This window comes from Ictalurus furcatus, chromosome 15 (genome assembly GCF_023375685.1).
Source record: "Ictalurus furcatus strain D&B chromosome 15, Billie_1.0, whole genome shotgun sequence".
NCBI classification, from domain to species: domain Eukaryota; kingdom Metazoa; phylum Chordata; class Actinopteri; order Siluriformes; family Ictaluridae; genus Ictalurus; species Ictalurus furcatus.
In genome coordinates this window covers 17,916,039-17,939,937 of record NC_071269.1, presented here as the reverse complement: position 1 = coordinate 17,939,937, position 23,899 = coordinate 17,916,039, and the positions used below count along the sequence as shown (strand labels likewise).

General features: G+C 41.6%; 1 protein-coding gene across 1 annotated transcript in view; it reads right to left on the bottom strand.

The window, feature by feature from the left end:
- agrn (agrin) overlaps positions 1 to 23,899 on the bottom strand; it is a 271,081-nt gene that overhangs the window by 39,543 nt on the left and 207,639 nt on the right. The window contains exons 12-19 of the mRNA XM_053643680.1: positions 19,140 to 19,282; positions 18,940 to 19,045; positions 13,844 to 13,960; positions 12,415 to 12,579; positions 11,124 to 11,267; positions 9,004 to 9,122; positions 8,230 to 8,335; positions 1,474 to 1,812 (exon numbers count right to left, since the gene is read on the bottom strand). Coding sequence (XP_053499655.1) covers positions 1,474 to 1,812; positions 8,230 to 8,335; positions 9,004 to 9,122; positions 11,124 to 11,267; positions 12,415 to 12,579; positions 13,844 to 13,960; positions 18,940 to 19,045; positions 19,140 to 19,282 — 1,239 coding nt within the window. The remainder of the gene's footprint in view (positions 1 to 1,473; positions 1,813 to 8,229; positions 8,336 to 9,003; positions 9,123 to 11,123; positions 11,268 to 12,414; positions 12,580 to 13,843; positions 13,961 to 18,939; positions 19,046 to 19,139; positions 19,283 to 23,899) is intronic.

The window sequence follows — 23,899 nt, the reverse complement described above, 5'->3', positions numbered from 1 at the left end:
TTTCACACAGATTTATGAGCCTCTGCTCCTGGAACATGGGGGAGAACACCAACCCTCACAATGCCTTGGCTACTGGACCTCCAGGAGGCAAGAAGGTGTCATTAAGTGACCCCAGCATACGTTCTCTAGTAAACACGCTGCGTGCGTGTCAAAGATTGCTCCAATCCAGCAGGTCATCCTAAACTAATCAGAACAAAGTCTTTCTGATTGCAGAAAGTGTTGAAAAATTCCATTTATAGAAGTGTTATATTATATAGGAAGAACCATTTTTTGAAACTGTCAACGTTACCATAACAACAAGAAGCTTGTGAGCAGTCAGCTAATGCTGGGTTGAGCATCTGTAGCTTAGCATCTTAATCTCCTTGCTTAAATTATATCAATCACTGCAAAACAAAATATAAGTAACTCCTTTATTATTATTATTATTATTATTATTATTAATAGTAGTAGTAGTAGTAGTTTGTAAATATTTGTATTATGTGTTATACCTTCTATAAAATGTACATATTTTAATAAATTTTTATTGTAAAGCATTTTTTATTAGCTTTTATTTTTTCATTATAATAATTTTAATAATTTTTTTTATTGTATAGTTACAATAAAATGTATAACTTTGCTTCCTCCTTGGACTATCTTTTTGCACTTGCGTTATGATTCAAATGCACATACAGTATGCACGAATTCCTGTTGAAAAAGATTGTGTTTATTCTAGCATTTAATTGCTTACTAAACACATTTTCCACCTCTTTAATTCAGATAGAAATTTCATTTGGAACTGATGTCGGTTTCCTCGGTTCCCCTGTAGATGCATATATTAAAGTTTTTTTTAGTTTTTTTTTTTTTATTCCCACCGAGATAGCAGATTATTATCTGATTATTAGACTAACAAATTTACAAATTATTCAACTAACAAATAATGAGAGGACGATATCTTTGCCTTGTCGCTCTCGATTTCATCAGTTCAGGTAGGCAAAAACATACAATTAGCTGACTGGGGTTCAGGGAGCTATTAATGGCTTGAAAAAGAAAAAGCTTAAAAACTTCACAGGCACAGAGGCCTGGAATAACAGCGAACGGATTATGGGTTTTGTCGGAGAGAGCTGACACGCATTCCCTCAGATACAGGCTGTAATTTTCATGCATTCAAATGTTTAGCCATGGCTCCTGTATGCTGCTCTCTGTCAAGATTTTTGTGTCCACAGTCATGTAGAGACAACTAGTGACTGGGCTTCATCTTAAACACGCTTTTTTTCCTTTTACAGGTAGGCTGTAATTTTTACTAATAATATTACTATGAAATTATTTCAAATAATAGTTTCAAATAAATCCAGCAGAGGCATCAAAATGAATAACGTTATTTTAAATCATATATATCATTACATAGCATTACTCTTTCACCGTAACCCTGACATAACACCCACCCCCTTGTTTCTGCTGCAGGATATGGGAAATGTAGTGAGAGGTCAATATTACCGACAAGCTCGTCTCCGCTCGCTTCCACTGCGCTACCCTCCGTGTCGTCATCCCCACTGGGCTCCCCACTGCCTGAATCCTCAAAGCCGGAGGAGGGTGATGGGGAGCGGGGTGGATGGTGAGGAGTGGTTGGGGGGCTGTGGGTGGGGAAAGGCGTGGATGACTCCAGAGCCGGAGGAGCAACTTCCAATATATACTTTGTGCCGTCCTCCTCGTCGTAGTCGAATGGGGTGGTGGTGAGGCCATGGTGTGTCGGGGTGACCTTGACGGGTGCAGTGGGAGTGGCGTGTGGAGTGATGGCCAGGGGGGTGGGCTTGACCCCCAGCACAGAGATGGATTCTGGGAGAAAGCAGGAATGGATTGATGGGTAAGCAAAGATGGAAATGCTTCTATAGGTCCCCTATGATTTCCTGTGCTCATTTATTCTCTAATCTGTTTTTATTTTTCTTGCTCAGAATGGCTGCCTGCAGAGGCGTGCTAATCCTGAGCTCCAGCATGAATGCCTTGAAGACTGCTATTGAAATCAGCTAGGCAGAGAAAAAAAAAATAAATCTATGAATAAACCCAGTCCCACCTGCGAAAAGCATCGTGTTTCAATTAGGTCATTCAGGCTTCATTGAGTCCAAACACCTGAACTCTCTGCAGAATAGCTTTGAAACCAGAAACGAGAGCCAGAAGCCAGGCTTATTCAGGCACTGGCAGGACAATACCACACGGACTGCTGTTTCCAGGCTCCTAACTATGGATTTTGGAAATGTTTTCGACATCGCTAGATCAATTACTACATCACGTCAAAATTGGTACAACCAGATAGAAGGTGATTCTGGAGCAAATATGGTTGATTTTAAGCAAATGAGGATCAGATGTTGTAATGACAGGTGTGTATTGAAAGTCAAAAGTGGTCCAAATGTTAGCATTTAGTATCTTTGTGGTACATGGAACCTGGATCAAACCAGCCATTATGCAACCACCCTTGTGCGAAATCTCAATTTTGTGGATTGGGGGTTAAATTTACGCCTCTGCCTTGTGTGCGTGGAGTTTGCATGGTCTCCCCGTGCTTTGGGGGTTTCCTCCAGGTACTACATTTTCATCCCCCAGTCCAAAGAAATGTGCGGTAGGCTGATGTCCATAGTGTGTGAATGGGTGTGCGAGTGTGTGTGTCTGTGTGTGTGTGTGTGTGATTGTGCCCTGCGATGGGTTGGCACCCCATTCAGGTTGTCCCCTGCCTTGTGTCCCGAGTCCCCTGGGATAGGCTCCAGGATCCCCGCGACCCTGTGTAGGATAAGCAGTACAGAAAATTGACGGATGTATGGATATTGAGCCCCGTTTCTTAGTGTCCGTGTGATTTTTGTGATTTCTGCACACAGTTGGTAAAGGTCTGTTTGTCTTTTTCCATTGCTGTATTTCTTACCAATGAATGAAATCTTTTTATGAGATAATTTTCATCTGTTGCGCCACTCAGACAATTTTTTTCTTTTATTTTGGGTTCTTTTACTTATGTGCACTATGAAACCAAACCCCACCAAATAACAAACAAAACGAACGTACCAATTTCCTTTAGAATTGGACTGTGCAAATGGAATGAAAGGTCTAAAAGCACCTCTTTGAGTTAGGAATTGCAGTTTAAACTCAACTCAACAGCACCCCTTCTGGCATTGTGGAGAACTGCAGTTTAATTAAAGCAGTCAGTGTATCAGAAGAGTTACTGTGCAGGATTTTCCCCATTAGACCAGAGAGCTGCTAGCGCAAAAAAAAAACCAAAACATATTGACGTGACTCCTGTATGCCTTCTCATACAAAAACCAGCAAGGGCAAATATCTTTATCCTGAGTGCTCTCAAACAGAACATAATGAAGGGCTTGTTCACTGTTGGCTTATACTTGACTGCACAGTGTGTCTGAACTGGTGTGTGTGTGTGTGTGTGTGTGTGAGTATGTTCATATCTGAGGATATGAATTATATATATAGTAAAAAGTTGCACTCCTGTAGGTTTGCTTTAGTCACACATAGCTTGAGTGCCTAGCGATAAATGATTGATATAAATGGGGCAGAAATTTGAGGTTTAGCTCTGGCTTCAAAGCCAACACACACTCCGTTAGCAGAGGAGTCTGGCGTGGAGCCCGTTGCTCAGAAACAGGCAAAGAAAGAGCGCTGGGGCTGCTGAGATGATGCCATTAAATGACACAAGAGCCTTCTGCAAAGTACAAGTACTCTCCAATGGAAGCGATAAACAGAATAAGTGCAGCACAGGGGAATTATAGTACACTAAGGAGAGCACGGGATCAGTGGAGCCATGCGGCGGTGACAATAGAGCGGGCTGTGTTCTGCCTTCGCAGGTCCCCCGTGAACAATCGAACTGTACTTACTGTAGATTATGATACCATGCGTGCAACGGATGTACTCTTAAACTTCATGCTAATCATCACTATTTTTAGTAATTAGCTGGCGAGGTGCGAAACTCCACAGCTTACAGGAATAGTATTTATCCGACAGCTCCTGTCAGCTTGTCTGGAGAGTGAAACAAGTCGGTGCAGTTGCTATCGGTACGCGTGTGTGTGTGTGGTTGTGTGTGTGTGTGTGTGTATTGTGGCACTCTCCTCACTGACACATGCCATTCAGAAACCCAGCCTTCACTTCATGTTCACTCGTAGCGAGAGGACATGTGTGACGTGTGGTTTCAATTACACACACACACACACACATAATGTGCAACAGCTGAAAAGAATCCCGAAACTGGCAGTTCAGTGGAAGCGTAGCTTAATCATGTTTAACGCTCCATTTGATTTTCTGCCAGGAACGTAGCAACATTAGAAGAGGAGAAAAATCATTGACATCTTTAGCTGCCTCAGATGCGAAGTTATCTTTGAAAGGCGGTTATTAAGATGGTATTTTGTCTTTTTCCCCCCAATACTGAATGGTGTGTTGAGAGAGAGAGAGGGTGAGAGAGAGAGAGAGAGAGAGAGAGAGAGAGAGAGAGAGAGAGAGAGAGAGAGAGAATTAGAGGAAGATTAATAAAATAAGAGAGCAGTACAAGGATGGAGAACAATAAATAAATAAATAAATAAATAAATAAATCAGAGATTGGGCCAGGATTAGAAAATCAAGGCTGCAACTGCGGCAGAGAGATGCCCATGCCATATGCTGGCGTATACACTGCCAGTTTACCACAAAACATACAGGTGATGACACCATATGCAAGCTGAAAAAGCTGCCAAGACTTGCACGCTTGCTGTGCCAAAAGTTTCTCAAGCGCTCAAGTGAGCTGATAGGGCACCTAAGAGCACTCCTTCATTCTGTTAGCAGCATGACTTTCTCAAATACTCATAGCAGGCCTCACACACATGCACACACACACACACACACACATACACATGAGCTTTGGGGGTAAGCTTACGAGCTGCCTTAATGACATCCATGTCATTTGTTCAGGATGGTATGAGTTCAGTGGGACGTGAGAGACCAGGGCAAAGAGAGGGGCTAAAAGAAAGACGGGGGGGGAGAGAAAGAAACAAAGAGAGAAAACGAGTCTGCGCTAATTCCCACGCACTCACACGTGAAATGAGCTTGTGATTTAGCCTTCCACCTCAGGGCTGAGGAGCAGTCGGAGGTCTGTATGCTAGGGCTGAAATTAATAACAGCCACTGCTGGTGCTCTCTCCTCAGGCTGGGAGAGGACGGCAGTCTTTTTTTAATTTGTACTTTTAAGAACTCAGAAAAACCTGATGCTGGGTTTACATGCCTGGCAGAAGATTTGCATTTCCTGAAGGAAATACAAGGCGCTGATAAAAGGGAAGGAAGGAAGGAAGGAAGGAAGGAAGGAAGGAAAGGGACAGAAAGAGAGAAAAAAAGAGACAAAATGAAGGATTGGAAGAGAGAAAGAAAGATGGAGAAGGAGGGCCCTAGAGTGTGCACCTGTACTATGTGCGAATATAAAACAGAGCTGCTGATTGGACGAGCCCAATATGACATCACCAGATTTCAGCTGGAATTCGATACTTTAAATTGGGAAAATCCCAAATATTAAACTGATATATATATATATATATATATATATATATATATATATATATATATATATATATATATATATATATAAATGGAAATTGAGACTAAGAATTTGAACTAATGCTGTATGTTCCAAAAGTGCTAGGATGGTAAGAATAACAATAAATGAATAAATAAATAAAATAATGATGTGTATCTAACATAGCCGTGAACCATGAACAATATCGCGGTGATATGCGACCAGCTGGAGCCCCAGCTGAAGAAGAGCGTGCAAAGCTGAAATGGCAGCAACGCAGAGCTCCTGCAGGTGGGTAATTCAGGTGATGTGTGTATGATTTTGGGCATTGGAGCCTGCGGATGCTATGGAAGCCAGCAGCTGGCACTACCCGTCACACATGCTGCCCGCATCAGTGCCTGTCTCCGAGTAGGTCCCTGTAGAGCACTTTCTGACGCAGGCTGGCATTCTGCTCTTCACGAGCTGCTAGCATGAGACGCGCCGACCTCGGCCCGCTTCCAGAATTCTCTCTCTTCAGAGTGGGAGAAAGAAAGATAAGGAGCGAGAGAGAGGAAGGACCATGAAGAGGTTGTTCCTCACACATGCTGTCCTCTGGACCCCCTCCCTGAATCCACACATGAGTGGCGCAAAGCAAACAGCCAAAATGTCGCCCATTATCAGGGGATTCAAGGACTTCAGTTTGGAACCATGCAGCACCTCTCTATCTACAGGGAAGCATCTGGTAGGCAGTCTCCTGATCCCCTGAACTCCCCCACCATCCCACACACACCCAACTGCACAACATACACCTCTACATAGACAAATAAACACACACATACACACACACACACACACACACACACAATGGAGGCCTTAGTTACTATCAGCTATGGGATGCACCCCAGCAGGAAGACCGGATAGAATAAGTTATTATTATGCATGTTTGTGAAAGAGAGAGAGAGAGAGAGAGAGAGAGAGAGAGAGAGAGAGAGAGCAAGAGAGAAGGGGAGAGAGAGTGAAAGAGAGTGGGAGAGAGAGGGGAGAGGGAGAGAGAGAGAGGTAGAGAGAGAGCAAGAGAGAGAGAGAAAGAAAGGGATAGAGAGAGTGAGAGAGAGAAGGAGCGAGAGAGAGAGAGAGAGAAGGAGAGAGAGAGAGAGTGAGAGAGAAAGGAGGAGAGAGAGAGGGAGAGAGGGGGGGAGAGAGAGAAAGAGAGAGAGGGGAGAGGGAGGGAGAGAGAGAGAGAGGTAGAGAGAGAGCAAGAGAGAGAGAGAGAGGGATAGAGAGAGTGAGAGAGAGAGGTAGAGAGAGCAAGAGAAAGAGAGAAGGATAGAGAGAGTGAGAGAGAGAAGGAGTGAGAGAGAGAGACAGAGGGAGAGAAGGAGAGAGAGAGAGGGAGCAAGAGAGAGAGTGAGAGAGAGAAAGAGAGAGAGGGAGAGAGAAAGAAGGAGAGAGAGAGGGAGAGTGAGAGAGTAAGAAGGAGAGAGAGAGGGAGAGCGAGAGAGAGAGAGACATGTAAGAAATAGGACATGTAATAAACCTCTAATAAAGCTGTCGTTCATCATAACTCCATTTATTCAATTAAAAGTTCCCATATCCAATATCTCATTTCAGACTGCTGCCACAAATAATTGCTATACAAAATTTTTTTTAATTAAAATAAATTCATCCCTATTACCATTTTTTTAAAAAAAGAATTCTCTCTCTAATGAAGTACTTTAATACATGTTTGTGCAGTGCTTGCTGTTATTCTACATTAGTTGCATTTTTTAAAATTAAACTTTCAATTCATTAATGTTTAAACTAAAGCTTAAATAAACACAAAAGTCACACATAACCGGTGGAGGATTGCAACACACTACACTCGTCCCCCCCCCCCCATTGCAATTTGTTTTTTTGAAAGACATTTTACTTGGGAGATCTTTTGAACACACCTCTGTTTTTTTTTTTTGTCGCCCTCAACAACGTGTTGCTGATTCATACGCTACATGTGTGCGCTCGGTGCATTTCTGCTCAATTTTACTCCGTGTGCTTTTTTTCATTGCCTGTCACATCCACACGTCTTTGCATGCTTACACGACGGCGTCAACATTTCACCCATCCAAAGCTGTCGTGTTAAAGTCCGCGGTGGCCGAGAGATGGGTTCAACGGAGAAAAAAACAGCTCTTTCATAAAATATACCACCTACTATATGGCAAAATTTAGAAATGTGAAAACTGGAGAAAATACATTGCATTAAATAGTGGACGTGACTCCGTTAACTGCTCCCTAGCTAACAAGTATACATAATATACTATAATATAATATACTATTATGTTAATATATATATATACTGTAATATACTGTATATATAACCGCGTTATAATAGCGTTAATGTTCTTTCACAAACAGGAGGCATTCCTTCTGTATGATTTCATGTTTAAAACCATGTGTGTCTATTTATTGACACTGAAAGGTATAAATCTCATCTCTATCACTACTTGCATCACTGCTTGTTCTGAAATCTAATCCTGTATAATGACTAATACACTACTCGAGTCATTTTTCACTCACTTACTTTAATCCAAGTTGGTACTTGGATGTCTACTTTTAATTTACTTTACTTTTTTTTATTATTAAGGATTATGGCTAGTCTTGATCAGCTGAGGGCTGATTGATAAGTGTATGTGTGTGTGTGTGTGTGTGTGTGTGTGTGTGTGTGTGTGTGCATGTAGACGTCTATGTAATGAGCTGGCTGAGTAACCTATAGAGCAGGCTCACCTGTGCACTGGCCCACGTGATCCACAGTAATTTCCTTATCCTGTCGACAGGCAATAGTCCTCAACTGGCAATAGTCAGCGTAGGTCACACCGTCCGTGCCACAGACCTGTCCACACAATACACACACACACACACACACACACACACACACAGTCAAAACGCTGAAGCAAACACACCAAACTTCAATCCCAGGTGTGTTACTAAGTTAAAGTGCACCTATTATGGTTTTTCAAATATTACCGTTAATGTAGTGTGTTCCATCGCCGTTTGTGAATGTAAAAAGTCAAATGTCAAAGCGCACGACAAACAGAGTTATTGACTCCCAAAAGAAGGAATCGATTCTGAACAGCTGCAACGAGTCATTAGAAATTCCAGACTTCCTGTACTAACCTACGTAGGTTTGTAAAAAAACTGGTCTTGATCGGCTGCTCGCTGACAGACGGAGCTGAAACTCGTTAGGGTAATGGGCGTTTCCTTTTTGCAACACGCTGACAGCGGTAGACCAATCACAACACACTGGGACATCTGACCAATCAGAGCAGAGTATGCTCTCTGATAGGAGGAGTTTCGAACGAATCCTTTAGAACGGATCATTTAATGAGTCGTTTGTGACACTGGGGGAAAAAGGTAATGCTGCAGTTTAAATTATGAGCACATGAAAGTGTTTTTTGACCTTGGAAGAATGTAAATCTATTGTATGAGACCCTTAAAAAAAAATTAGGCACGTTTCAAAACCATAATAGGTGTGCTTTAAGTGATGATAACGCTGGACACCTTGCTCTTGTTCATCTGGTCGCAGTCAGGAGACGGACACTCGCAGTGAACCTGCCCGTTGACCTCCACACATGACGCTCCATAGAGGCACTGCAGCTCGGCACACGACGTCTGGGGACCTGCGACAAACCAAAGATATCCACTTCTTTTTAGTTATTGCTAATTAACAAATGATTAGCGACTTTTCACTCAAGTCTGATCCAGGGACTTGTTTGTCGGAGGTGTCATTAGTGCAGGTGTGTTTACACGCAGATTATCTTCAAACCATGAATCAGTTGCCTTTTGGCTTTTGCACACTTTAAGAACCGTAAAGGAAACAGATTTGACCAATATGAACGAAAAAGGAAATGTTAATATATCTATACTTGTAAATCTTACATAGTGTGTTCCTGCAAAGATCATACTAGGTAAGGAGTCAGTTTAGCAAATACAGTCAAAACAAACACAATATAATTCCATTTTAAATGCAGTTTTCTCCCTTTTCTTTTACTTTTGTGGGTAAGCAGAATTGAAAAAAGCTAGAACTTATAATTAACATACGTGCATAACAAAAACATACTGAAACTTTTTGTTGTTGTCATTTTTAAAACTATATACAGTACAAAATGACAAGGGTTTCCCCAGGCCACCACACAAATACCGTAGGTGCAACCTTTTACTGTTTTGATTACCCTTTACTTCATTCATGTATCGTATCGTACTGCTCGATGATAAACAGGCCATCCTGTTCAAAAGTTTACACCCCCTTGGCTCTTAATGTATCGTGTTGCCTTCTTGAGCATCAGTGAACGTTTGCACTTTTTGTAATAGTTGTGTACGAGTCCCTCAGTTGTCCTCAGTGTGAAAAGATGGATCTGAACATCATATAGCCACTGATGGAAAGGGGTCAAATATGCAGAAGATGCTGGAAAAGCAAAGAATGTGCAGGACCTGGAGGATTTTTCTGAAGAACAGTGGGCAGTTAAACTGCTCAGGACAAACAAGGGACTCATGAACAACTATCACATATATATATATATATATATATATATATATATATAAATGTATAATATATTCTAATATATATTTTAGCATTTAGAGTTCTAATCATGTGCATTTCAGTGTTTCCTTCACTCCAGGTAGCACAAGCACTTTAGGTGGAAAAGGTTTTTTTTTATTTTTTATTTGACACACACACACACAAAAAAAATCAAAAACAGCTTTTACGCTCAACCACTAGATGCTAACAGCCTCAGTTCCTGAAAAAACCCCCAGCAAATGTGAAGTCTGATTTCTGATGAATCCATTATTCTAAATGGATCACTCCACCCTGCTGTTAATGCCCTCTGCTTCTTGCCCTTTGCAGCTTATTATTCACAATGCTGTATGCACGACTCTAGTTTCTTCTAATAAATGAAACTGTTCGAGCTAAACCACAAAACGGCAAACTACTCATTCCACCTTGCACTCGCAGGTTTGTCTGGGCACATTATAGGGACAATTAAGGGCGTGAACTTTGCTCGGGCGTCACAGCTCCAAACTACAGCAGGAGGAGGAGGTTTCACGCAGGCTCTCTCGGCTCCACTCCACTCCTCTCCTCTCCTCTCAGCTTTCATGTAAGTGCTTTCATCTGGCTGCATCCCAACTCACTGCACTGGCTTCATTAAGCACCTGACTTCCTCAGTCCTGTCAATATCTGACAGTGGGACTCTAATTACACACAGAAACGAGCTGATGCGGTAGGCGCACATCAGGGTGCAACTAATTTGCCTCACTCGTATCTGATTTCTAATTTGACAGACACCTTGTTAAATGAGGACTTGGATTCGGAGAAGGTAATGTGATACCTATGTAGTAATTTTCCCGAAATCAAATGAATGGCTTTCTGCAATTAATAATGACAATGGGGCGAGTGTGTTTAGTGTTACAGCAAGACAAATGACATTTAGTCTCATTAAAATCCCACTGGGAGAAAGAACCCCAGAACTTGTCAGGTACAGCTGAGAGACAGAGAGACAGAGAGAGAGAGAGAGAGAGAGAGAGAGAGAGAGAGATGGTGTGAGTGTGTGTGTGTCCCAGCAGGATTGCCTCTGTTGACAGTGTGTGCAGCAGCAGCTGGTGTGGAGAGAGCTTTATTTTACCTCTGTCACAGCCGTTGGCGGCCATCTTGCTTCCGTTGGGGCAAACGTCACACTTCATGCCCTTCACTCCGGTCTTACAGGAGCAGAGGCCTGTCATCTGCTCGCAGTCATCCCTCACTGAGCCCACTGCATCACAGTTACACGCTGGAGAGAGAGGGATGGAGACCGACAGACACAGAGACAGAGAGACAGACACAGAGTGTGAGTGACAGAGAGAGACAGCCAGGGAGAGAGAGGGAGATACAGAGACAAAAACACAGAGAGAAACAGACAGACAGAGAGAGAAGAAGACCCAGAGAGAGGGAGAGGGATAGAGAGAGAGACCAAAACACAGAAAGTGAAAAGTAAGAGGGAGAGAGAGGGAGAGAGAAACACACACAGAGAGAGAGAGAGAGAGAGAGAGAGAGAGAGAGAGAGACCGAGTGAGAATCATAGAGAAACAGAAAAATATATCGAGACAGACAGACAGACAGACAGACAGAAATCAACCGAGAAAGAGAAACAGAACGATAGAGTCAGAGACAGGAAGAGAAAGAAAGACAGAGAGGGAGAGAGAGTGAAAGAGGGAGACAGAGAGATTGACAGAGAGAGAGAGGAACAAGTTGAAACAATAAAACAGGCTGAGCAGTTTTTATTAGATTTCTCATGCCTCTCAACTGAATTGCATTTTACACACACACACACACACACACACACACACACACACACACACACAAAAGGCAGTTCTGCTCCATGACCTCTGGACTGCACCAAAAGCCACCGGCTGAAGGCAATGCAGGTTCGTTGGACGGTCATGTACCTTTAGGGTGAGAATGTAAGAAGAAACACACACACACACACACACACACACACACACACACACACACTAACCCCCTGACCACCTGTGGGACAATACAAACCACCTCACGCTGCACAAATCGATGCTTGTTTTCCACCTCTACCGAGCTGTACTGATGGACTAATATTCTCGCTACTCTAAAGGCAGACTTCACAGGTCAAGCGTGCATAAGCACAGACTTCCTGCTAGCCTCCACATCTCAAACGCTCCAGTCAATAAAAATCACTGTCAAGGCTGGAGAGATACGCTCAGCCGTCTGGATTTGCACAGCGACAGAGCTAAAGTGATTTAAACAGAACGTTTCGCAGTCAATACCAATCAACGCCAGGACGAACAAGTGCGAGCAGGCGCGGGGAAGCTCGACCGCTGAATAGAAATCTAAATCACTCCAAAGAAATTGAGAGTGACACAGAGACAGGGCGGAGAAAGAAGAAGAAAGGAGAGCTAGCTTACGTGTACAGCCGCTCGCTTTCTCTGTCACGATGCCGCGGAAGTTCCAGAAGCCGGGTTCGCAGCGGTCGCACTTGAGACCCCCGACTCCGGGCTTGCAGGAGCACTGGCCTGTGCTGGGGTCACACATTCCTCCGTACGAGCCGTACTGGTTACAGTGACACTTACCTGGGCGAAAGATACACACTGTCGTTACTGAGTCGCACAACACACTCTGTCAGCATGAGACAAACAATAAACGAACAAATGAACAAACAAACAAAAAATAATAAAATCAATGCAGCAGTTCCTTCTGTTCCTACTGAATAATCACCAAATCACAATCAATGACATGCTCACATAAATACATCTATCAGGCTGCGCAGGTGTCTGACTTAAACATTATTCTAAAGTTCACAATGCTATAAATGCCAGAACTTCCAGTGCTGATTTCTAAAAAGTACCAAAAAAAAAAAGAGAGAACAAATTCAATCCGATCCTGTAACAAACAGAAAAGTATTGGAATTTGGTTTTTTTTTAAAACTAGAAATGTTTACAAACAGAAATGATTGTATTTTTTCATTGATTTTTAAAAATATTTATCCACCTGAATAAAAACAGTTTAAGTGAATAAAAAAAGCAATGTTTTTTTCTTATAGTTTTAAGTGAAGTGATTCCATATATATATATATATATATATATATATATATATATATATATATATATATATATATATATACATAAACATCATTTTAAAGTCCCCATGAAATCCAAATTGAATTGAATAGTATGAATATGTTCACCTTAACCTTATCTATAAGCTAGTGCGCTCCAAAACAATGACAAAATTCGCTTTTAGAAGATACATGCATTCACAATGTACAGTCTCTCTCTACCACCGATACGGATCAGCAATTTTGATGACATCATTCTGCACTTCATCATCTCATCAGATTTTCTGTCCAATCAAACCCTCTCTAGAATCTGAAGTGTCCCGCCTCCAACGTTATAAATATCCATGGTACTAACTCTCAAGTACGGCTTAGCCCTGGCTGTGAATTCTCTAAACGCTATTGGCTATGTAAAAAGGGGGAGGAGCCACTCGATATGTCCTGCCCTGACTTCCCGTTTCAGTGGAAATTACATCAACGCATCGAATTCAAAGCACCTCACAGGGACTTTAAAGCTTTGTAGTCTTTAAATAAAACTATTAGACAGGTATCAATATCAGCTGACACTCGTTATTTGAAAAGAAAATATGGCGATGTGCCATCTGTAATCATTAACTGTTGATTAACATGTCTAGCAATAGGCTTCATCTTATACTTAGTGTTATCGAGGTCTCACCATGAGAAATATTCAATAAACTCAATTCTATTCAACACATCTTCACTCCAAGAGCCTGCTAAGAAATGAGAGGTCATATAAGGAAGTAGCATATTGCCAGACATACTGGGACATCCCGCCATTTCGACACCCAGCGCAGCAGTCTTGTTGTCTTTACAACATCCGTACACAGTCCCGCTGCAGTGCGTCACGGTGATCATATCAGACATATGTTTTTCAATAGCTGGGAGGGGGGGAAAAATGAAGAGGAGTGGTGAAGAGACAGGCAATAGAAACATGTTGAATGATTCACAGCATTCTTTTAAGACAAATTAAACTAAGCAATCAGTAGAGAAATGCAATTTAGAGGCACACAATAAGAATTGCTGGAGGAGCAGAAGTGGGAGAGTGTGCGTCTGGTCACAAGATAACAATTCTATTTACAGCTGCCGACTACAATTCAAAATCATGGGGGGAAGAAATGATGCCATTATCGGGCAAGGAAACAAACAACAGGCAGCTCCGTGAATGCGTGGTAACTGACATTTGACACATCCTAGGGGACCGGTTCAGTTCATTTATTCCTCACTGAGATAGCGGCATACACACATATACAACAATGCTGAGCTATGATTTACGCTGGAGCAACTACACACATACTCCACAACATTTTTTTATTTTATTTCTAAAAGCCTAAAATGTCACCATTATGCTCACCATCTTGGTGAACATGTATATGAGAACATGATGGTTTTGGGTCAGCGGGCTGAGTCAGTTTTTTATAGTCAATTATTCACATTAGGCTATGCAAATTAAATGCAAACACGATTTCAGCTCATCACAATGTTTCCATGCTGATTTGCTCGAAGGTAAAGTGTCTTTTTATTGCAATTATTTTTATTTATTTATTTAGACGAAAGTTACAAATAACTCTATATGGCGATTATATGCACAGTGAGCATTACATTACATGGAATCTTAATCTTAAATGGCCCTGGTCTTTCGGTGCCTAAGTGCAATCGTTTCTAAATACTGTATATACAGAGTGCTGTATACTAATATATATTAATTCATCCTTCTTCAGGAACCACTTTATCCTGGTCAGGGTTGCAGTGGATCTTTGATTACACCCAGTACAATCTCAGGGCACCACAGCCACACATCTGAACACTCATACAGCCCTAAAGGCAGTTTAGAGTAGTCACTGTACACATCATCATGGATTTGGACAGAGGGAGGAAACCAGTGAATTAGGAGGAAACCTATGTGGACATGGGGTGAACACACAAATGTCCACACAGACAGTAACCCGAGCTCAGGATTGAACTGTGGACCTTGGAGGCAGCAACACTACCCACTGCAACAACACGGTGTCCTTATATACTATGTATCCATTCATCTTAGTTAACTTTATCTTGGAGAGGATCACAATGGATCTAGAGGCTATCCTGTGAATATTGAACTTAAGGATGGAATACAGTACATTGCAGGGCAACATGTATACAGTCAGAGCCATAAATGTTTAGATGTTTACAAAGATATTGTTATTTTTCACTGCCTACCAGTTGAAAGTAAATAAAGCATGTGAGTTCCAAGTGCATACAACTGTTTGCTTTGTGCATACAACTGTCTGGAGGGGCATGGTGGCTCAGTGGTTAGCATGTCTGCCTTGCACCTCCGGGGTTGGGGTTTTGAATCCTGTCTCTGCCTTTTGCATGTTCTCTCTGTGCTTCAGGGGTTACCTCTGGGTAATTTGGTTTCCTCCCCCAGTCCAAACACATGTACTGTAGGCTGATTGGCATTTCGAAATGGTGTGATTGTGCCCTGTGATGGGTTGGCACCCCATCCAGGGTGTCCCCTGCCTTGTGCCCCAAGTTCCCTGGGATAGGCTCCAGGCTTCATGGTGACCCTGTGTAGAATAAGTGATGTGGAAAATGGATGGCTGGATACATCTGCTCAATGGACAGCAGTTCACAGTGCAGATGGATGACCTGTAGCATATTCTTATTTTTAAGGCAAAGAAGTGGAATGTCCTGCAATGGCCAAGTCAGTCACCTGGCCTGAATCCAATTGAGCACTTGCTGAAGGCAAAACTAAAGACAAAATGCCCCAAGAACAAGCAAGAACTGAAGTGAAGGCCTGGCAGAGGCTCACCAGAGAAGAAACCCACTGTCTGGTGATATCTATGGGTTCCAGAATTCAGGCAGTCATTGACTACAGTTTATGATGATACTGTGTTAGTAGGTCAAATTACTTTTGGTTCCTTAAAGAAATAAGGGAAGGGCACAAAAAATTCTCCATATTAGGATGGAAATACCATCAAACGAATGCTCAAAATACATTTGAGCTCAGATCCATTAATTGTATTCAATGAATTCATTTAATTTCAACTCCAATATATTGTGGTAGACAGCTAAAACAATAATAACTTCACCCAAGTCCAGATATTCGTTCACCTGACTGTATATCTATACTATATGAGGCAATTTTCCCATGAAACTAAAGGCATCAGTCTTACTAGCAAATGTCAATGCATCTATGTGGACCGTTTCTTTCAGTTAACATCCTGACACATAAATTTATTTATATAAAACTGATGGTCTATCCTGCTGCTTGGTGCACTGCACACACCCCTGCTTGATACCGTATATAGATCAGTTTCTGGCTGCCATCTTTGTTTAGTGATGTCAAGACTTTTAGATTTAGCTAAGTTTCTGAAACTTTCACAGAAGATGCAAAGCTATAATAACGGGCTTGAGGTGTTATAGAGAGAAATCCACCACATTGTGAAAATCCAGCATGTGTGATGACTCCCTCTATCCTGCTGATGACACCATGTACGTGTGAACAACACTGGCCTGAAAAGATCTAATACCCGGCCTGAAAATAAAATAAAAAAAATAATCAAAGGGAAGCACTAAAGTAGAAAGATCTGACTACAGTTTAGTGGAAACCAGATGGTCTTTTTTTTTTTTTTATCTAACTTACTTTTTCATCACACTCTTTTTTTCTCTTTCTCCCTTTCTCTCTAGGCCATTGAGTCGAATAGGTTTGGGCAGTAGAGTGAAGAAGCAGATCTTTCTTTTTCAGAGTGTTTGCGGCTTGCCGTTCGGTTGAACAGCCACCGGGATATAAATTACGGTGTTCTAATGGTGATGAGTCGCCGTGCCTTTTCCCAGCACCAGAGATGGGCTTCAGACACACTTCATTAAACCTTTCCCTGCTGCAGTGGCCCTATTATCACATGGAACCTTTTAATTTCATACTTTCTTCTCCTGATGTTATTTTTTGGAGCGATTTTCGTAATTTTTTCCTCACGTCCTTCTACATTTATCTAGCCTACAATGCAATCCTTCTTGCTATAACAAGATCTGGTAGGAGCTATTGTGTGGAACCTATAAGGCCTTTTTCTACTGAGCAAAGTACCAAAACTGACACCAGAGTACTGTGCTTTTAATAGTGGCCACCATTCCACTACTAAAGTTCTGCTGAAGGGGGCATGTTGGCTTAGTTCGAATCGTGCCTCCACCCTGTGTGCACAGAGCTTGCATGTTCTCCCCGTGTTTCAGGGGTTTCCTCCGGGTTCTCAGATTTCCTCCCCCAATCCAAAGACATGCATTGTAGGCTGATTGGCAGTTCCTAATTGATTATGAATGTGTGTGATTGTGCCTTGCGATGGGTTGGCACCCAGTCCAGGGTGTCCCACACCTTGTGCCCCACGAACATGACCCTGTATAGGATAAGCGGTACAGAAAATGGATGGATGGAAGTTCTGCTGTATGGAACCAGTAGTTAATAATGGTACCCAGGTGTGGGACTAGAAGTAATATTTGTTGCTGATTGGTTATGTGTAATGTGTCACTTTATATACATAAAGACAGAATAGTCTGGTTGGTTGGTCTTGCTTGTATGTCAAAAGCAAAAATGTGCAATGTTTAACAAAAATTGTACTAGTACACTAACAAATGCAGCACGAATGAAGATATCTAAGTTTTTTCCGATTTTTTCTAAATATATGAGACGCCGAATTCAAACTTGCTAGCGTACTGAAAATATCCATACTTTTGTTTCAGGTTTTCAATCAACAATAGCTTGAAAAGACAACATTTAAATTGTATGGTAGTACAATTTTCGTCAGTTTTTTATCAACAATTTGGCTCTTTGTAACCAAATCGAGCAAAAAAGAGCGATGTTAATCCAAGCAATCACTTTTAGTGACTTTGAATTGGTGGAAAATTAATAAGAGCCCTTGTTTTTGAATATGTATCAGTAACTCATCGTGTCATTAGTCCTGTTAAAGTATATGAATGAAGGGCGCTAAATGCGTGCAGACTTTATTCTTTACGTTAATTACTGTATATCAGAAACTCATCACCCCATAGTGCCAAGACACATCAAAGCTGAGCAATCTGAGAAGTGGAGTGAATTTTTAAATCAGAAGAGGCATCATGTCCTAGCAGCACCACAAGGGCGATTTGACTAGAGCTGTCTTGGGGTCACTGAGAGCTAATTTCCAATTAGCGAAATTGGCCAGGTTCTCTCGAGGGCTTCTTGCGCTCTCAGAGCTCTTGCGGTCAGCGTGTGGGCAAAGTCAAGTGACTTGGTGCATATCAACTGCAGAAGCCCAATGAGATTTCCATTGATCTGAGCTTGGCCAGTGGGAGGAAGAGGAGGAAGAAGAGGAGGATGAGGAAAAGGAGGAGGAGGAGGAGAAAGAGGCAGCTGAAAGCCCTTTGCACCGGTGGAAAGTTCTCCAAAAAGGATTGATTTTTCATGGCTGCCACAGAAGCATGACTGAGCCTGGCTGGAAGGCCTGAGCGGCTTTGGAGCAAGGGGAGCAAAGATAAGAAGAGGGAGGGGGAACAAGAGTAAGGACAGAGACAGTACGGAGGAAGGGAATGAAAAAAGAGACAGAAATGGAGAGGAATATAGTGCGCAAGCGCGAGAATGTATGTGCATGTGTGGTGTGTGTAGAATGAAGCTTTACTGAAGGCCTGAGGGAATCATTCTGCTCTGATCACACACTACTCTCTCTCTCTCTCTCTCTGTTCAGCTCTGGACTACACAAGCCTCTTGAAGCTCAAAGAGACACAGTGCTTGCATTCAGCTTTAGTGGTGCGGTAACAGCCTGCCATTTCACCGCCAGTTACAGAGTAGCTGTCGTACTAATCTCCGGAGAAATTAAAAAAGAGGGAAAAGAGAAGAAAAATGCAGGTTACTTACCTGTACATGGGCCTTGATTCTGAAGCAGCAGATCGACCCGCTTCTCACACCTAGTCTTCTTTAGCTCACACTCATTGCTGTAGTTTTTCCCATCTGTCCCACAGACCTGCAAAGAATAAAAACAGAATGATGCAACATGATAATCTGATCGGTGTCCGCCCCCCAACAGCCCCCACTCACAAAATTGAAAAACACCACACCTCGATGTGAGGCACGTTCTGGCAAGTGAAGTCGCACACACAGCCGTCATCCTCCCTGTCCTCGTCCCACGAGCCACCAAATCTCCGACAGCGCTCCTGTTCGCAGGCCTCCACCCCGGATCCTGAGCCTCCAGACCCGCAATCTGCAGAAACATGGATACACACTTCCATCATACTTCCATCATACAGCATTAACACATTTTACAGAAACAAACACTCCACAACAATAGCGCGGATCAACTAGGAAGTGACAAAAAAAAGAAAAAGAAAAGACATAAAAGCACGAAGACACGCATAGACACAGGGGACCCAACAAACACAGACTCACATTTGCATATCTTAATGCGGCACATTGCCTACTAATAAAGAAAAAAAAATTCTTTGATGCTTTCAAGTTACTTTTTTTTAATCTATTTGCTGCAAAGAATTAACAGGCGTTTGGCTGATGAAGTATTTCTACAGTCATCGCATGCCAAAGAGCATACGTCGAAATTTTCTTCATGTTAGTGGAGATTGAACTCAAGGCAATGCTGAAGACATGAGATAATGACCAACCATGAAACCGACAAAATAAATGAACAACAACAATACTGAGCAATCTTAATACTTTTATGACATTACAATTAAAGCTTCTTTCCCGCCCTCTCATATTGTTTTGCACTATCCTAGAGACAGCAAGTCAAAATTGTTCACACTGATAGGTCTGAAGTGTTTAAAGCATGTAAACGTTACCGCACAGGAAATTCTTACACTTTACCACGAACTATAACTATTAAAAAAAATACTTTTTAAAGGTCTCATACAGTAGATTTACATGCATCCAAGGTCAAAAAACCCTTTCATGTGCTCATAATTTAAACTGCAGAATTACATTTTTGCCCCCAGTGTCACAAACGACTCATAAACTGATCCGTTCTAAAGGATTCATTCTAAAATCCTCCTTTCAGAGAGCATACTCTGCTCTGATTGGTCAGATGTCCCAGTCTGTTGTGATTGGTCTACCGCTGTCAGCGAGCAGCCTATGAAGACCAGAGGCGGGGCTTTTTGTTACAATCCTATGTAGGTTAGTACAGGAAGTAAAGTCTGGAATCACTAACGACTCGTTTCAGCTGTTCAGAATCGGTTCCTTGTTTTGGGAGTCAATAACTCCGTTTGTCGTGCGCTTAGATTTGTGAAACTTTGCAGATTTTACATTCACAAACAGCTCTATAACATTTGAAAAATCATAATAGGTGCACTTTAACATCTTCATGCTTGAAACATCCTTTTCTACAAGGCATCAACTACAGGTTATTGGAAAAAAAGGATATTTTTATTTAAACATTCACTCAACCCTGATACCTGACCAAATTCAACACAGTCACAGTCGCATGTTTAACAGGAAGTCGCATCATCTGAATTTCTTGAAGATCACAGGAAGAAGAAAAGGAAGAACTCTCATTGTCATTACTGTATGTACACAGCACACATTTTTCTTTATTTTCAATGACAAGATCACTGAAAGTTCTATTAAAGCTTGAAAGTCAATTATTAATTAAAAAAAAAATTAGTAAATCATTAAAAAGTCCTTAATGCCCATAGATGCTAGTTAATCACATTTTGTGCATTTGGTACTTCTATGATTAAAAACTAAAACCTGCTGCTTTCAACCCTGTGGTAAAATGCAGCCATTGTCCGGAAAAAAACGTTAAAAAAAAGAAAAAAAAAAAAAGATTGTTGCTTAACATTAAAATGCATGTTTTCTTAGGTTCAATATTTAAAATGATATCAAATTATAATTTTTAAGTGTAACAATAGCTAAATGGCACTTTACAATACCCTAGTTACTTTATATGTATATAACTGTCACTGTGAGTCGTGTTTGTGCTCGAGCCCCGCCCCCAAACTATGACCGGCTCTTGTGTTATTGCTATAGCCCGCAGCTAGATCCAGTCCACACGCACAATAAGTCATTTATAGTTTAAATTGATTTACATTTGGCCTCTTTATTGGGAAAAATAGAAGTGCAAGAGGACGTCCATTACATTTCGAATGTCCCAGAGCTGTACCAATTCAAACTGGTATATACAAATAAAGCTGCCACAGATGAATAAGAGAGAGGAAAGAGCCACAAGGAAAGGAGAGACTAAAGCATCCGGTGAAGAAGCACAACAGCCCAGGGCAGCCGCGAAATTACTTGGTACAGCAAATGCCCTCCTGTGTGATCTGAAATTGAATGGCTATGTTGGCATGACTGACAATTCATAATGACACTTATTCAAAACTTGCTGTTTCTGGAAATGAAACAGTGACTGAGAGATAAATATGATGTCTGATTTGTATTTTGCGTCTAAAGACTACCATCATAGCGTGTATTTTCAAACGTAACCTATAGTCCGGATAAGCAACTAGCATGACAACAATGACCTAACAGTTAGTTCACGGATATAAATAAAAATCTGAAGTGATTCATGTTACCACTTTTGAATAACGCCATCGATCCTGAAGGAGAAATCTGTTGTTCATTTGACACAAAGGGAATAAACAAATTTTGGGTCCATTAGTGCAGTGGTGGCTCCAAAGTTTAGGCTCGGGGTCACTGCTCAGAAGGTTTGGGTTGAAGCCCAAACACCGCCAAGCTTCCTAACAAGCTGGGATATGCAAATTTTTCCCCTGGTGTTCTAGTGGCCCATGTTCAAACCAGTGCAGTGGTGGCTCAAGGGTTAAAGCTCTGGGTTACTGAGAAGAAGATTGGTGGTTCAAGCTTCAGCATTGACATGGTTGAGCCTCAGACCAAGGCCCTTAACTGTCTCCACGCCAGGGGCACTGTATTATGGCTGACCAACTTTCTAACAAGTTGGGATATACCAAGAAAAGAATTTCGCTGTAATGAATGTGACAAATAATGGCTTCTTCTTTACATATTCTGTTGTCATTGTCAAGTTTTGTTTTTTTTTTTGTTTTTTTGTAAAACAATCCATGTTGTCACCAGAGAGGGTAAATAAAATGTAAATCTATGAAAACTCTCCCCTTTCTGGGCCTATAAACTGTAACAGACCTTAATGTGGAGAAAACCAGAGTCGCTGACCCACAGCTATAGTTTATCGGCCCTGCTAGGGAATTCTTTTCAAGTACTCGGCCACCGAAATATTTCGCTTGGTTTTCAACCGTGTTACGTGAAATGAAATGAAACATACTGTATGTTATAAATATAAACGTGCTTATATTTATAAATTTATAAAAGCTTTAGCTTTACTGGTAGTGACATTGTTGTGACCCCCAAGAGTTGTCAAATTCCTCCAAAACGGATCTACAAAATGCTCTCTGACTTTCTCTGTATGAAAAATTCCCATCCGAAGCAGACTTCCCCCTTCAAATACAGAGACTAATTAGAAAATATGAGCACTCTCTTTGTCTCCACAGGAAATCAATGGGAAGGTCTGATTCACGGGCTTAATATCCCGATGAAAGGATCGTATTAGTTGTAATTAGCATCAGCTCGGGCTCAGAGAGCTTGAAAACTTGAAGGGCAAATCTACATATTGTACATGCTCTCCATCAAAATGGAAGATTACCAGAAGGAAAAGTAAGATGTCCCAAGAGTGCCCTCCAACCGAGCCTGACTTGAGGCGTCTCGTAAAAGAACATTTTTCAGTTGTGTTTAATGAAAACGACTGCTCGTTAGCCAACCACGTAAGCTCAGAGGAGATATTACACCCTCGACTCTATCATCACACATTAATGTTACGGCCAGTGGATAGCTGTTGTAAGAGGGGGTGCATCTTTCTGAGATCCTAAACATCTCAGCTATTTCAGGTTAAAAAAAAATGCGCTACAACCCTGCGATTCAGTTAACACCGAACTCGAGCGAGGCTCTTACAGTAGATACAGTGTTTAAAAGGTTGTAGGAAGCTATGGTTGGTCCATAACACTCATTTGTGTGTTAGAAGAGGCGAGCTCACTCAGAGTGAAGGGGATCAATACAGTGCTGGTGGAACTGCCACTTCACATACAGTAAAGCATTTTAAATAGATTACAGAACAGATCAGGGTGAATTCAGAAACAAACAAAAAAAAAACCCAGTCAGGATGGAAAAGCACAGAGTTTATTATCCCAGATGTAAAAACAATGAAAGCACTCAGCCCTAGCAATCTGCTCACCCAAATACACCAAGCAAATAAGTCTCTCTTCACATGCATCACGCTTCAGCTACAGACCGTGATCTCTATTAGCATGTGCCTAATCCAATTAGGCAGTTTTGTAGATTTAAGAAGAATTGTGTTAGATAAAGACAAACAAGCAAAAATGTGGAAACGCACTGATAAATCGAAGCATTATGAAATGTTTTGTTGCCAAAAATAAATAAACAAATAAATCAGCAACGATTTTAATTGTCCCAACACACTGACAGCAGTTCATGCTGTGAAGACTTTGGCTCTGATTAGAGAGTGCATGTGCTGTACAGCAGGGCCGGACTGCAGGAGCCGACACGGGTTCTAATCGCACACTGATACAGGACATTTGTTTAGGCTTCCTAGCTTAGAACACTAACCACTACACAAACATACAATTTCTGTACAGATGTACACTCTTTAGCGGCATCTTAAAGCCCAAGTCATGTAATGTTGCTTTATTTTTCATACAGATACTGCAAAAAACAAAAACAGGTACAAACTCTATAACCACAGGTGCGTCTCCACCAGTTCCCTAGTTCAGTAGGCGGGGCACTGATCGGGGAGTCTTCAGTAGGCGGGGCACTGATCGGGGAGTCTTCAGTAGGC